At 39.0% G+C, this 16459-nt stretch overlaps 1 protein-coding gene across 1 annotated transcript in view; it reads right to left on the reverse strand.

Annotated features, from left to right (window-relative positions):
* Positions 1–8954: 8954 nt before the first annotated feature.
* The window catches only part of SUSD5 (sushi domain containing 5), a 41554-nt gene continuing 34049 nt past the window's right edge, over positions 8955–16459 (reverse strand). The window contains exon 5 of the mRNA XM_009492618.2: positions 8955–10237. Coding sequence (XP_009490893.1) covers positions 8955–10237 — 1283 coding nt within the window. The remainder of the gene's footprint in view (positions 10238–16459) is intronic.

A 16459-nucleotide genomic window follows, 5' to 3' on the forward strand; every position in this document is an offset into this window, starting at 1 on the left:
AGATCACTTCCATGCTGCACTGACCCTTCTGTGAGCATGGCTTTTCACTGTGCATTTACAGAATTGGTGCATATGGGTTTTCCTCTTGAGCCTTCTTTCATTTACACAAACAAAGCAGACTATTTGTATTTTCTGGGCTAACACTAAGGTTCCTCATTTCAGTGCTGTTCTACTAAGTTATAACAGTACAGCTAAATTCTGAAGAACTTTTGTCAGATTATGAACCACAGAAGACATAACAGTTCCTCGAGACTTTCCGAGCTATGTATTGTATTATTTATATATGTCTTTTCCTGTGATGATGAATAAAGTGATACTGAATCCCAGTGCACCTGAAAGATGTTAAGATACCTTTAAGTAGCTGAAATAAGATGATTAACAAAGCACAACTAGTGTCTTGTAAAAATTGCTTAAAGAATTCTGTAAGCAGTGTAATTCCATGATGTGAAACTGAGGTCACTTAGAACTGAATAATAAATAATTCCTTCTTCCTACCAATTCTTACTCTTTCTGTTGAAACAACGTGTTGTTCCTGTGTGAGGTGGGGCCAATCTTGTATAAAATAATGATGGTCAATGTATTTAGTATTCTCTTCTGCAGAAAAGTTTGCATGTTTTTTTCTGTCTTGTGGGACTATCTGCATAGTTTTCATCCAAAATTAAGTACAGGTGGAGACTGAGGCAATTTTAAGTGTAATCATGAAAAATATTTGCATGTGAATTCCTGACATTTTTATTTGACATTTATATGGCAGAGTCCTATACAAAGAAGTACTTTGAAGGCCCAAAAAATACTGTGTTAGAGGTGAGTAGTGAATTAGTGCACAAGAGTACTGAAGATCAGAAATCTCATTGACCTCAGAGGAGGATCCAGGATTTCATCCTTTGCTTTCCTCTCTCATTTTTAAGGACCAAGTCCTGCAAGTGGTTTCATCCCACTTACATCAAGGGGAGACAGGAGCATTCGGTGCCTTCATGACTGAACCCTAATTCAGCTGAATGGAAGTGAATTGCAAAACCAAAATCTGCTTTAGGTTTTTAAAAAGGCAAATCAGGAACTACACTATCTTGCTGAGTTCCTGGTGCTATAGATTATATATGCTGTAAAAGTATAGTGTCTACACTGTTGAGTGTCTACAGAGAACAAGAAGGGGAATCCACAAGATCAGGTGTAAGTGTCCTCCAGCCTGTGAAAGCAATGCAACATTTTATAATGTTAAAGGGTGTGTGAAAGATGTTTGCAGGATCAGATTTGGGGTTTTTTAGCTTCTTTAGTGTAAATCATAAAAAATCTGCTGAAGTTGATGGGCAGATTGTTTTATTCTCAAAATCTATCAAGAGCCCTTTAACTTTAGGAGATTTATACAGCTCCACTTGTGGTAACAAGACCAGAGTTTGAGCATACAGAGGGTGTATCAGATTTCCTTACACTTTGTGTTCCGCAGAATATTAGGACTCCGTTTATTGTAATTTTATGTAAGAATGTAACTTTGCTTTTAAAACTTACAAGCAGTTGATTGTAAACCATCACTTACCTCCCCATGAAATACACGTACTATAATACCCAGCTGGGGTAGCTTTTCAGTTTGTCCCTAGTTTTCTCTTGCTGGAGGTGTGTGTATGCTCAAGGGAGAGGTTCCTGCTCGGGAGGCCTCTTTTGTCCCTCTTCTTTCCAACCTGCATAAGACAACTCCAGATTTCCTCCTCAGAAACTCAAGCATTGATGTTAAGATCATATGCCCAAATAAATTAATCTTTGATACTCTAGCTTTCGAATCTAGAAATCCTGCCATTAAAGGGCATGGAGTTGGTTGGGGGTGGATGGATCTATCTACATTGCCTTTGTTTTACAACATTTTTAGTTTACTTTTTTCTTATTACCATTTACCAAACCAACATAGGAGCTCTGCCAAGCACAGAGTGTTACCTGGCTATTTGTTTCTGCGATGCCCTAGCTCTTGTGTGCTGTCTGTAGGTACTGCAATACAAAACATTGACTTCCAAGAGAGGTGCCTATAATTCAAGTTCCTGGGCCTGAAGTTTTCTGTAACAATACATCTTGTGTGAAAATAACGTGTGCATAAAGCTTCTAATCAGATTTTTGCCTGTTGGTGAAGCAAGTAGCATAGACTACAGTAGGTACAAGATGACAGAAGATCAGTTCCAGGATCTCTTTGGTTTGCCACCCAGAATCATTTCTTTCCAGTTAAAGAACTCCCTTCCCTTCTCCAGCACTAATTGTCAGAGATTGCTATAATCTTTTTTAAAGAACAAAGTATGTGGTAAAATATTGTAATATTTTCATTCCACCAGTAAAACACTGAGCACCAGACTTAACCTGTTTTGTGATTCATTTGACTTAATGGGTTACACTGGGGATACATTTAGCACCTATGAACCCTAAATTTTCCTCTTCATCAAATAGTTATTCAACCATTGCAAGTCTCTTGGGTATTATCAATTTTCTGGTAAGCTTGTGATTCTGTCTTTAAGGCTTCCTTAGCTGATCTCTTTTCATGTTCAGTTATTTCCTCAGCTCTTGACCTTACAGCTAAAATCCCTTGCCATTGTGCCTTCTCAGGTGGGGATTTCATGATTTACTAAGATGCCCATTAGCCAGTGATTTATTTTTCTTAAGCCTACATGAAGGAAGTCTGATGTCCTTTACCGTTCCATTTAACTTGAGGAGGCAACTGATACTCTTGTGGCCTCCTGAAATGGCACTGTGATCCCTTTTTCATTTTGTTCAAGTGTCTGTGGATTTCGTCTGGCTTTCTTAATTTCCATTACATATGGTCCCAAGCCAGTTCAATCTTAATAAGTACAAGTAGTTCTCAAACCTTTGTTCTTTTCTAATGAGAAATAGCTCCTCTTCCAATTCTTCAGTATTTATTGTGGCTTTTTTCAGCATTCTCAGGTTCTTTTAACTGATTTTTCTTTTGCTGCTGCTATTGTTAAATGCCAACATTTACATGTGACTGCAATAAATTAGTGTCTTTTCTTCCACTTCTCTGATCCTGCCAGCTCTTCTTGGGAGGCTGCGGGAATATGGTTCTTGTCTCCCTTCTCCCACCCCAAATTCTTGCTGTTGTAAGTTGTCTGCCTCAGATGTTAGCAGCTTCTGCCTAACCCAATGGGATATTTAGATTTTTGCCTCCATTTCTTTTTTTGACAAAGCTTACAGTATGATGCTGATGCTCAGGGAAGTGTCATTTTGTTGAAGCCACCATGTTCGTGTGACTAACTCGAACGGAACGTTGCTACTGTGTGTCTGCTGACTCCGCGCTGATCCTTGAGATAAAATTCATATCAACCTTGGTGGTAGTATTGCTTGTTGTGGAGCTGTACAATTACACTTTTTAATAATTGCTCTGATTAGTAACAAAGCTGGCTATTCCGGTAGCTGCTGTTGGCCTCCGATCCTCCTTTGTTGCCCACTAGCAAGTCTGCAATAATTCTGAGCATGTCATTCAGTCACCACTTAGAGGTTAACAGTGGGTGAAGTCCATCTTCTGGCAGAAGGCTAGCACAAGGGTCTGCACACAGTGCGAGTCCTGTGCTTGATCTCTTGTTGGCTGGGGTCCTGCATGATGGGGAACTGCTTGAAAGCTGAAGATGAAGACGAATCACAAATGCTGGTGCACTGCAGTGGGTACTTGGTTATATGAAAAACAAGACCGCCGGCTGTCAGGACAATCTTTCTTATGTAAGAACCAAAGCTTGGGCAAGGGAAGACATTCACAGGTTGGAAATCAGTGTATCTGACAGACTGTGCTGAGTATGTAATCTTTTTCAAATTAATACCTGCTCTTACCGATAGTAGTTCTTCATGTATCACCGTCTTCTTGCTAATTCATCCTCATAAATAGCAATAGTCATTAAAAAAGGAAGAAGGGTGGTAGTGATTTAATCTTGAAGTTTAATTCTGTTCCCATAAAACAGCATCGCAGGCTTCATACTTCTGTGTCTTGGCAATTCCAATAGCCAATAAAGTCAGCTACAAAAAACAAATACTTTTAGAATGATCAGTTCTGGCAAATTCAGCGGGAATTCAAATGTCCTGCTGGGCCTTTTCATTCACTGTAGTGATTCCACAAGCAGACCTTCATTAGTTCTATTGACAATGCATGAGCCAAAAGTGAATTCAAATGGCTCCATTTTCCAGAACTTTACTGCTTTGGAATGCTAAAATGTAAACCCAAAAGTTAGCCGGATGCTGTTCTCGATTCACCTGGAAAGCCCGTCTGACCAAGGAGGTGCCGTTTCTTCCTACTTGCCAGAATAAGTTCAAGGTAGAATTAAAGGTGCGTTTCCCCAAGACAAGCTATGCCCCTGAAAATCCTATAGCATGTCCTGCTTTACAAAGCTTTTTCTCAATAAACTGTTGCCATTAATACCCACCGTGTATCTCCACATGCTTTTTTCAGTGAATTACTGTTCTATATTGATAATGCAGGCAGACTTAGAAAATCTTTCCATTTCTAGAGAGTCTTCATGAAAAATTGTTTAAATAGCATGCAAATTTTACAGCTCTGAAAACGGAGTTGTGATAAGACAAAGATTTGTTGGATTATAAAAGTACAAGTGTTTATTATGGCTGGTACTGAGAATAAACAGTTGCCTGCATATGCCAGCTACTATGGAAATATGTTTTTAAGTTCTAATGTGAGCTGTAAACCAAAGCTACTTCAGTTAAAAAAATTCAATACTTAAACTGTGGGGAGAAGTAGTCAGTGCCAGAGAAAACATTCCCATTTAATAATGTTTGAACATAGAGCTGTGATGCAGTTTGTAGCAAGGCAGTGAGAAAAACCCACAACTAATCCTTCATTGCAGCTGTCTGAGCTTTTGGTTGTCTGCCATACTTTAAACAGCGACTTCTTTTTTCTAGTGACTCAAGACTTGAATGACCTAGTGTGGAGAGTTTAAGCTATATACAAAAAAGAAGTTAAGTAAGAAATAGCCAAAGTAAGTTGGGTTGCACACCCCACCAAATCAGGGGTTTGTATCTTACGTCGTCTTCAGTGCCTAGGAAAAAATACTAAAATAAATAGATACCTATTTATTTATTTATTTTTGGCAAGGAAATATTCAGCGGTTTAGACACCCATCTCTCCTCCCTCCCCTCTTCTCTCTCCTTAGAGTACTGATGATATATGGAAACTAAATTCTGTAGATAGTTCTGAATTTAAGTGTATAAATGCTAACCTTTTCTGTAGTAAAACTTTCTAAGTTTTCTTTGATTATTTTTAACTTTCTCTTTCCTTTGATGTATCTCATGGGCAGGCCTTTTAAGCAGCATGAAGCAACAAATGTGGTTTTTTCCTGATTAATTCTTTTGCAAAGTAATGGAACTTGCTTGCTTTCAAGTGGAAATATTCGGGTCAGAGGTGTAACTTTATGTGACTACTAACTTTAAAGAAAAAAATTAGGGCTTTATGCCTTTGCCCCATTCTCGCTATCACTTACCTGAAAAGGGATTAAGCATTTATGTATTATCCTGAACTGGTGATAACCCTGTAGCTTGAGAAGTCTTACAACTATCTAATAATTTCTTGTTATGACTAATTTTTAAAATGGTCATTCATAGCTACATCTTTCGCAGCTACATATTATGTTGTATCTTTGCATTACAAATTACTGGATATGAAAAAAACCCATAAATTCTTTTCACTGAAGGAAAAAAAAATCAATCTATGCTGGCTTCAATGCCCATGGTAACAAATCCCCAGCATAATAACTTTTGAGGTATAGTATGCAATAAGGCAGTACAATGCAATAAACCATATATTGTCATCTTAGGTGGCAAATGAAAAGACAAGCACTGAAATTGAGAGGATTTCGGACTGAGAACTTACTGAATACCTAAAATCCATGATCCCAGTGTTTCTGTGCAAAGGGGAGAAAACATCTTTTGGTTGCAAGGGCTTGAACCCCCAAACACTGCCAGTAGTTTTGATGTTACACCCCACAGTGTCACTCCTCAGCTTACCTGACAGCAAATCTATACAGGGCTCTGCCCAAATGCAGCAGCACATGATCTATATGAAATGAGGGCCCAGTTAACAGGTAGTTGTTAATAAAGGAAAGGAGGGGAAAGGGAGATCATATCTCAGTCTTAACACCAGTGAGCTGATTCTGGCCAGCCTGTTGTACTACGTGGCTTCCCTAGAAGAGGATGATACATGACTTTTATCACTGAGCAACAGATCAATCTCTTAATGACTGGATGTCACCATCACAAAAATCACTCCCAATATTTCACCCTTTCCTTTTTCCTTTCCTAATTCCAATGCACAGCTGGCACTTTCAGCTCTTAATTCCTGTAAATAAGTAACTTATTTTGACCTTATCATCTTCATATTTTGTATTTACTGCACTATATTTATTGTTCGCCATCCCTACTGTCTTTGATTAGCCAAGTTTTGCACACAAAAGGAGATCGAAGTCAAATGTATCACTCATGGGCTGTTTATGCCCATTTGTTAATTAGTTTTCCCAAACTCCCTGAATCATTCTGATAAAGTGGAAACTGTGAGTACAAACGGTTGCTGCTGCAAAAGGAGGTAGATGGTCTTCTGAAGCAGAATGGGGCTGGCAGCCTAAGCTAAACACTTTTCAGCTAATTTTTTTAAAATCAAAGTGTCTTCTGCAAGAATTATCCAAGTGACAGACTTATTTTTTCTCCATAAACATATGGATGATTTGCACAAGAACACACACAAGCACTTCCTTTCCCTTTTTTTGTAACCTGATTTTTATTTAAATACCTCCAAAGCGTTATGTTAATGTACATTTTCTTCTGGTTCACGAATAACGAGTATTTCTAAGTCTCAAATAAGATCCCTGTACAATTTGTGTTTGTAATTACATTTTGAGTCTCATTTTCACATGTTCAGTTCCTGAGCCAAATAGTATTGACTTTTCATTTTGAATGATGCTACACAGAACTGTAACACGTACTTGTACCTTTCAGTTGAACAATATTTTTAATGGATGTTCCTGTGTTTATTTTTCAGCATATTTCCATGAGATTACAGAAAGTATGTTTTAGTTGAGTTAACAGTCTCCACAAAGTTGCTTGGTGTGAAATCCATTGGCTTTTTTTTTAAAACGTTGCTGCATAAAAAAATAGTTTACAACAGAAATTCTAGGTTATTTCATAGTCTAGAATGCATTAAAAGCATAAAGTCATGCATATGTCAGAGAGCACAATATTTACAAATCTGTACAGTTTCTGTCCTTCTTTATTTACTGTGGCTCTTGCCAGGCAATTAGATTCAACTCTTACCACTCTGAGGTCAAATTCTCCAAGATAACATATAGCCATCATCTAAAAATGCTTTGTTTTCCTTACCAGCACTGAGACTGATGGCTGCATATACGACGGGCCCAGTTCTACACTCCATTTCATAAAGTCTACCTTCCATGGAGTTAGAGATGGTTACCACTGTGACTCAAGGCAGAACACGAAAATGGGTGAACTCCATCCAGTCACCTTTTCTTACTCCAATATTTTGATGTGTTGAACTACTGGCATATTTTGGCTAAGGCTGTACAATAGAGTGGCAGATGAATTTATTTCTGACCTGCAGATTATTCACAGTTGCCAGTCTGTCTCCTGTTCATTCGGAAAGGTAAGGAAGGGTATTTCATACTAAACTCACCAGAACTATGTTAAGGGATTCTAGAAAACATCCTCCCCTCTCTCCCTGTTTATTTTCAGAACTGTTGGAAATGGAACATGCTGTTGGAAAAGCCTCTGTGTTTTCACACCAACACCCAGCCTAAAAGCCAAGTGTTTGCATTTTTTCAACTGGATGCAATTTCTCTCTTTCCCAGGTTTGCTTTATCTTTAAAACCACAATAAGCAGCATTCAAAATGGATACCCGTCTCCCATAGCCAGTGTCCACCCCAGACACCCCTCCAGCTGATGAAAGAGCAGAATGGTGAAAATCAGTCCTTCCACAGAGTTCATATGGCAGAAGTATTATACATGGCTTCAGTTGCCAGAAGTACTACCGGCTGTGAATTAAAATTCAGTATCTTGGTCAGTCGGTATCATGTTCAGAAAAGCAGCCGACTTTACATAGGGTTCCCCTGAAAAGTGCTTCATCACTGCTTGGCTCTGTAATAAGAGGCTATTCATCATAACACCTGGAATCAAAGGTGCTCTGACTCCTCTCCTGCTGATACTCAAGGAAGAATGGCACTTACAGTATTCTCTGAATTCCAGGGAGACATCATGATTTCTATAAAAAGATTAGTACAAGAATGGCACTTCTTTACTAAGGCTAAAAGAACACCTTCCAGAAAAATAGCGTAATGATCCAACATTTGTGGCTTGTTAAATTCACAACGTTGAAGAAAAAGTACCTTAGTAATCATTGCAATACTATCCCTTAAAGTATGGTAGCAAATAGTTTTTCTTTTTAAGACACGTCAGGTAATAATTTGTTATGGTGGTTTATCCTGAACAGCTTGGGCAGGTTCTAAAAAAGAAACAAACACCAAATGTGTGGTTGCTCCAAAAACATCCTTCTCCCCTCCTTCTTTCCCTCTTCCACTGAGAATAGACCAAGAAGGCCTGACCAGCCCTGCCATTACATTATAACCAGGTAACACAGAAATTAATCAATTAATTTATTATTAATAGGAGCAAAATGTAAAAGCGGAACAAATTGTAGATGTACTACCAAGCACACTGTGTCCTGCTGATGTCTCCAAAAGACCATTGTGATAAAAATGTACAGATTCTTTAGCTCTGAAAGGTCGAATACGCTAAACTGCAATTTCAGAAGGATGAAATCTTTTCTGTCTTCTATGTTCTTTTAGCATTCTTTTTTCTTCTGCTTTCTGCACTGCTGGATTTTAGCATCCATGAGTCATGTGATCCTTCTAGCATCAATATGTTTTTCTTCTGATTTCTAGCATCTCTGCCAAAAGACCCCTGGTTAAACTTTCTGCATTTCGATGTGCTGGTGGTGGTAGTGATGGTAGCAATGATGTCTGGGTTGACACCTTCCATTTAGTTTATAGACAGAATTTTTCTGCTGCCGTTTTTTGAAAAACCACACAGCCAGTACAGCTGCAACCAGTAACAAGCAGAGAAGAATCACAATTACTGCTATGATAGCACCTTTACTGGACTTGGGACAATCCTCTCCCTCACACGGCTCAGAAGTGGGGATGGGCTTTTCTCCAAGGCCCTGGGTGAGATTTTCTTGCTCAGTTAATTCCTGGGATGACATGTCAGTAATGATATCTGGAGCTGGCGCAGTGGTTGCTACTTGTGCTGGGTAGGCGGTTGTTTCTTTTGGTTCTGCATACAGTATGTGATCAGAGGGGCTGACCATCACAGAGGTTTCTGACGTGGACATTTTTAAGCTGGTTATGTCAAACAGCATTGTTGTACCAGGCTCCTGAGTCACAGTTTCCAGGGATGTAGTTGGGTGGTCCCATGAAGCATCATCATAACCTCTGCTCACGCTTAAGTTCTCCAGACCGCTCACTGATGTAAGTGGTACCGGTGTCTCTTTGGCCCCTTCATCATCTATCCTCGTTGTTGCTGCCACAATCTGTGTTAAACCTTCCTCTGGAGCTGGGCTACCATTGCCCGATTTTCTTACTTCAACGTGATTTGGTTGGTCAGTTGTGAGGATGATGTCGTCTTCTGTTCCCATTGAACCATCAACTTTATCGCTCTCTTCTTCATCATCCTCTACTACTTCTTGTGTTACTGGATAGCCATCTAACCACGACTCGTCAGTAATGGCAACTGCATCTATCTCTGCCTTTGTATCATTAGTTGTGAGAATAGGTCCAATGGGGAAATCCTCACTGTCATAAAACATTTTGGCACCAGGTTCATCATAGGCTGTCTTCACTCCAATGTGGTTATCACCTTCAGAAAACTGTGCTTTAGTGGAATCATCTGTCTCCTTCTCTGATTCGGGCTCACTGAAAGCCTCCGATGGAAACCAAAAGAAGTTTTTTTGGCTTAGGAGTGACACGGGGGACTCAGTTGGTGCCCTGCTTCCTTTTTCAGAAGTGTCTGTGTCCTGAGTAACACCTTTGGTACTTCCAGTTCTTCCTTCCTCTGAACTTTTACTGAAGGAAAGCTTTTCTTGCTCCTGCTCAATTTCCTCTTTGCCATTGACATGTTCGTTTTCAACAATAGGTATCGATCTGTCATCAGGGAAGTTATCTTCATAGTCAATGTGTGCCTCGGTTTCATCTAGAAACATTAAAAAAAAAAATCCACAAAAGCCAACATTTAATTTCTCCAGAAAAGCACTGGGCTCATTTGCTACAAGAAGCCAAGAAGAAAGGTGCAATGAGGAGTGACTTTTAGACAGCATTTTTCATTCAGTGTTATTGTTTATTTGAAAAGGGGATGGTCCACCATGAGCTCATAGGCAGTATCAAGTTTTAAAAAAAAATCAGGATAGGTGTCAATGCTAACCGCTAATATCTTATCTTTCCCAATTTAAAAAAGTATATCCATAACTTACCATCTGCAGTTAGAGGACTTCCTGCAATTGCTCATTGCTTTCTCAAACCTTCATTCTCCCTAACATGACTCTTTTTGCCGGACTGGAGGAAAAAGTTTCATCATATTCAAGCAAGAAATTGGTGTGGAGAGGAATGTATAGCAAAAAGTGATCAATTACTAATTGGACTTTAAAAAAAACCCCAAAACTAGAAGTTTTACCGCAACTTCATCCCTTTTGAGCCAGCTGATCTTAAAGGATTATATTCAATACCTTATTTTCAATTTTTTATACTACTTTTCTTCAATTACCTTGGTGTTGCAGTCATACGACATCTCGGGCCAGGTGAGCTGAATGGTATTTCTCATTCTATGAGAGCTCTTCAGAGGTGCCCGAGGAAGACCCCCCCCCCCCCCCCCACCAAAGCTGACACTGAGTTCTGCTCTTCTTCATCTGAAGAAAGCAAGATGCAGCCATGACTGCAAGGATAGAAAACTCTGTCTCCAACACTTAAAGTCTAACACCTGGGTATCAAGATAATACCATCTGTAATCAACTCTTGGGCTTCCAATTTTAAGAAACTAAATGTTACCAAAAAGGAAAGAGAAAAAACCAAACCAAACCAAAACAAAAACAAACTGGCAAAAAAATAACTGAGTCAACAGAGGGGTGGATTCATCACAAAGTTTGAGTTTAATTTAGAAATTACTCCCCATGCTTCAACAGACCTACCACTCATAGCAAAATAGACTTGACTCAAAGCATGAAACTAAATGTTTGAATTTGAATGAAATAATGCATTGTAATTTATATTTCTTCCACTATTCTAAAACCTTAGCTCAATGAAAAATTTTCCAAACTAGACAGGGTGGTTGATTTTCAGCTCACACAAGTTTTACTCCATAGAAAGTTGATGTAATTGCTGAGATTTATGCTGGCATTAAATGTCCTAGAAAATAGTGCCTTGGGATATGGAAAATAAAACAAACTGAATCATGGTGACAATTTTTCTTTTTAAGAGAGTGTTTAGTCTTTTGTGAAGACAGTGAAGCAATAGACCTGGCATGACACAGGAAACAAGAAATGAATAGAAGAAGCTGTATTACAAATCAATGCATTCATAAAGCCTTATCTTTTTTTGCCTTTTTACACTCAACCAACTTTGAATCACATTTTCATCTGGGGCCCACCTCAATTTCCAAATGAGTCACATTTTCCTTGGAGACTGCTTCCTAGACTTCTGGCAGAGCCATATTTGGTCTACTCTTAAGAAAGATTAGAAATATTGTGAAACCAGTCTGACCAAAAACACTTAGTGGTGATACAGCTCGCACCAACTTACTTTTTGCCAGAACAGCTTAAGCCAGGTGCCAGAACAGAATGAGTATTAGCAAAAGGTATTTTTCTTGGAAGAGCGTCCGGGTCTACCATAAACCAAAGCAGTTATTCTGAGGAAACTGAAATGTGCAACATGGCCTGTGGAGAGTTAATTCCTCTGTGAAAGCTATCATGCCAGAGAACTAGATGTTCTCAGCAGGTCTTCCCATGTCACAGCAAGGGTGCGGGGGAAACCTGCGCACAATGTAAGAGTGCCAACAACAGACCTCTCTCCCTCCCAGTCCCAGTGTCCTCATCTGCTTGTGTAATCCTCTAGATCCTCCCTGTCCTCTCCAAAGCAGGAAAAAACTTCCCTCTGGTGCAAAGACGACTTAACAGACAGGGGAATCCAGCTCTCAGAGTGGAAAGCTTCCTGGTAGGACTCTCACTTTTCTTATTCATCCTAAAATCTTTTCCAACAGTATTTCAGACCTTTGTTAATGATTGGAGGCTACCTCTGAATACCAAAGCATTTTAGCAACATATTTATGAAACTCTGTGTGGCCCTGGCCATTGCTATGTAGCAGTTATCCAATGTAGCAGCCATCCAATGCTAGTCTCACTTTGTCCCTTGTCTCACTCTCACTTAAGAATTTTTCTACCTGGTGCTCTCTTTGCATGGAAATGGTGCCTCAAGCCATTTTGTCCTCTTACCATCCAGACTTCTGCTAAAAGTTGATATCTGGCATGCCTGCTTCGCTGAAGTCCAGTGTCTCTCAGGATAGCCTATAGGTGTCTATTGGATATATATGAACTGGAACATCATAATGTGAGAACTCACCATCTGCCAACTATGACTGTCATTGTTTTCTTTTTGAGATGAATCATAACACCAGTCTGTCTTCACCTGTATGTCTTCTGTACCTCTAACTATTTTTGCCACTCATTTACTTTTCAGACTACAGTAATCCAGCTGAGGATGAAACATTGATTTTTACATTATGGTGTTCTGGTGCATGCACACACACCCATGAACAAAAATTACAGTCATACATTTGTGTTGTTTCCTCCAGACCTATTCTTTGGTTAGCAATATGAACGGGCAGCTAGTATTCATCTTATGTATGGATCATTGGTGAATGCTTAACAACTGTAGTAACATGCTTTTTATAGAGTTTGAAGCTTTTCCCCTTTAGTGCCTCTCCTGCCATGTACTTTCAGCCCTTTAGAAGAAAGTCCTATGAAGGCACATCAGGAAAGAGCATGTGCTCCTAGGAAAATATAAGTCCTCGCTCTATCAGAACATATTAAGGGTTTGTTGAACCATCAATCAAGTCTCCATCAAACCTGCTGTCTTTGGGCCTGATCCTGCATGTATAGAAATGAATTGGTGCTTTCTTAATGCTCAGCTGAGGAAAGAAAAAGCCCATTGTAGTCTAAATAGAGCCTGAGATTGGGGCTCATTATGCGCTGCTTGTCACCACATAAGGGAGTCTTGTTCCTTCTGACAATCAGATTGTGGCCCAAGTTGTAAAGCTGCTATAATGTATTTTCATATGCAATCTCCCATATTTGTATAGTTTATAGCAAAGACTATCAACATAACTAATGTTAGCTTATGGGATGTCAGAATGAAAGCAACTATTGAGCTCTCTAACCATCAAAGGAAATACAGACCCCCTTACTCTGAAGCTTTGATTTATATGATCCTGAATCGCCTTACACAGTAATAATACTCTATTCTGTCTTCTGGGCCTCAGACCTTCAAATGGGGCTTGGACTTGGTATTTAGTGAGTTTGTGTTACCATGACAATCTTTTAAGTCAGCCGTGAGCTTGATTTTCCAGGAACAGATTGCGCAACTTTTGCACTTCTTTTTGCTCACCTCCTCAGTGCTTTCCTGAGCTTTCCAGCTCTCTGCATTTTAGTCTCAGTACTGAAGAGCAACAACCAAAGTAGATTCAGCTCCACCTCTTATCCAAATAGTTGTAAGCTTTATTTATACACAATTTTAAAACAGTTAGCAGTTTAAACTGTGGTTGCATCTTTCTTCCTATCCAGGCAGGTCTGGTTTTAAGAAGAGCCAGCACTGAAATTAATTAGTCTAAGACCAAAATCTTTCTATATTTGGTCATTGCTACGTCTTCCCCCTACCATCCTCTGGCAGACTGAAGGATCAGTGAGTTTTGATTCACTGTCTGAGGGATTACAGAGGCTGAAATGAACATTTTACAGCAACAGATGCTGAAATGGCATACTACCAAAGATGTGAAACTCAATTAAAAGGTAAAATCCTTTTAATTTAGCCTTGTCCTTTCTGGGAAGCATCCAGTCCTGAAGAGCTTTCATCTCCTTCAACTTTTGATCCTAATGTGAAAACAGCGACCAAACACAGAGACAGGCAAAACCAAAAAGGCTGGTTTTCCACACTCTAGGATCAGTTTAATTTTTCTTCTAGATAGCATATTGGCATCCAAGCTCTATTTTGAGTGTTGCTATTTTGGACAACCATAAAGTGCACTGCATATTTTGTGGATGTATTTTTGGAGTACAGGAAATTGAAACTTGATTCTATGTAGACCATCACCATAAACATTTGTACTGTATAAAAACATCTTTATTCTAAGAGTCTCAAAGTAGTTACAGCAAACATTAACAAGCTGCCATCTGTCTTTAAGGGTGGGAAGGAAAAGAGCATGTAGACTGATTTGCCCAAGATCAGTCAGATTTGTGAACTACAGCCTCTCAAAGTATTATCCATTTGACTTGGATCAGGCACAAGAACACACTTTTCTCAAATCAACCGGAGTACACTAGACAGAATTTGTATTGCTTTTTGTCTTTTCCAACAGCTACAAGAGGGAAGATGATTTTTATTCTAGCAGAAACCCTGCTAATATAAATAAATAACCCATCATAATTTTTTAAACTAATTTGATTTGGCACAATCAGTTCATGCCAGATCGATACTTTACATTAATCTAATGCGACCACTCAGTGACAGACCTGAAAAGAGAACCAAAGTTTGTCATAACAATTGTTTTGACAGGCCATGGACAAATTTTGTTGCTTATTTTATTTGTCTGTCACAACTCTCCCTTTGCACTGTCAGGGGCGGGGGAAAAGAAGTATTCCCACATAAGATGAAAAGCTAGAGACATTTTGTTTTACTCTCCCCATTAAAAAAAAAAAAAGAAAAAGAAAAAGAAAAAGAATTAAATGATGCTGGCTAGTCATGCTTACAGACCACATGAATATGAATCAATACTATTCTTGAAAACTCAGAAAACAATGTTTGAAGTAATAAGAATAGTTGAATCAGGCAAAAAGACTGGGAGCTGTAGATGAAACTTTCAGAGGTTGTCAAAGTCAGCCAAATCCTCCTTACACTGAAATCAGAAGTATGGTCCTCAGTGTGGAAAAGTCAGACCAGCTCTGAGTGCACCAGACAAGTATCCAAGTGTTGACACAGGAGAGGTCCCTTAAATATGCAGAAGATGTGACCTCTCCTGCCACAAGCTTATAGTTAAAAAAAACCAAAGCAGTCAAGGGAAAAGGATAAATATATGACATTAGTCTTAGCCAATGTTAGGGCAGACATGTGACATGATTTCCCAGCCATCTAATCTGCCTTCTCTTTGAGAAAGCAAACTCTTGAGGACACAGCCTAATGCAATACAGCCCTGACCCCCCACTGAAATGTCAGTATTAATGCTCCTAATATTGAACCTATGGTTCATTTGGGGGGAAAACAAGAATGTCATTTAGCAATAGTCACTTTAGTCTCTGTGCCTGCAGGACAGCCACAGCATGGCACGTAGCATCTGCTTTCACACCTTACTACAATGCCAATCTTCAGGATATATTTTGTGAAACAAATATGTTCTCTCCACAGAAATAGAAAAAATAATAAACTGCAAAAGCATATATTTCCCTGTTCTCTGCTTAAGGTTGCTTTGTTGCATTGAATATCCCTGTGTTTTCAGGTAGAACACAGGGTCTTTTCATGATGAGAAATTGCAGGAAAACACTAACTATAGAGAGCCACTTTTTTTCTTAAAAAGTATCTTGATTAAAAATTAGAGTCCATTACCTAGCGTGTGCAATGTACATTAAAGCCATTTGCATTATACTGTTTTCTTAATTTACAACATACTTTATTATGTCCAGAATCTACTTAATATAACCCCAAAATGATTTTGTTCAGTTATGCCCATAGCCAAGTTTTGCCAACGTATTTTGGATTACGCATGTATTGATGCATAATACATTTTTTCATTTTATTTATGGATTTGCCAGTTGTACAGTTGTACCCTTACATCCTGGGTGCTAGAATGGACCGTATCTGTTCTAACTGGATCAAAACAGAAAGGAAAGATGATCATAAAGCTACTTCAGCGAACATCTAAGTGCTATATTTAGATGCTGCTACGATGATACTTCCTTGACTCTGGATCTGCTCTGGGTGAGAAACTGGGAATGTAAAGCAGGCCCAATGCTTTTACATAAACATGAGAAAAACCCAATTATTGCTGTTTAGTCCGATATTCTGCTTGCAAAGCTGGGCGTTATGATGTGGTCATTACCAAGTAGGACAGTAACACACAGCTGTAACATCCACAAATCTGAGAAAGCTTTATGAAACTGGG

Source organism: Pelecanus crispus, chromosome 2, assembly GCF_030463565.1.
Source record: "Pelecanus crispus isolate bPelCri1 chromosome 2, bPelCri1.pri, whole genome shotgun sequence".
NCBI lineage: Eukaryota > Metazoa > Chordata > Aves > Pelecaniformes > Pelecanidae > Pelecanus > Pelecanus crispus.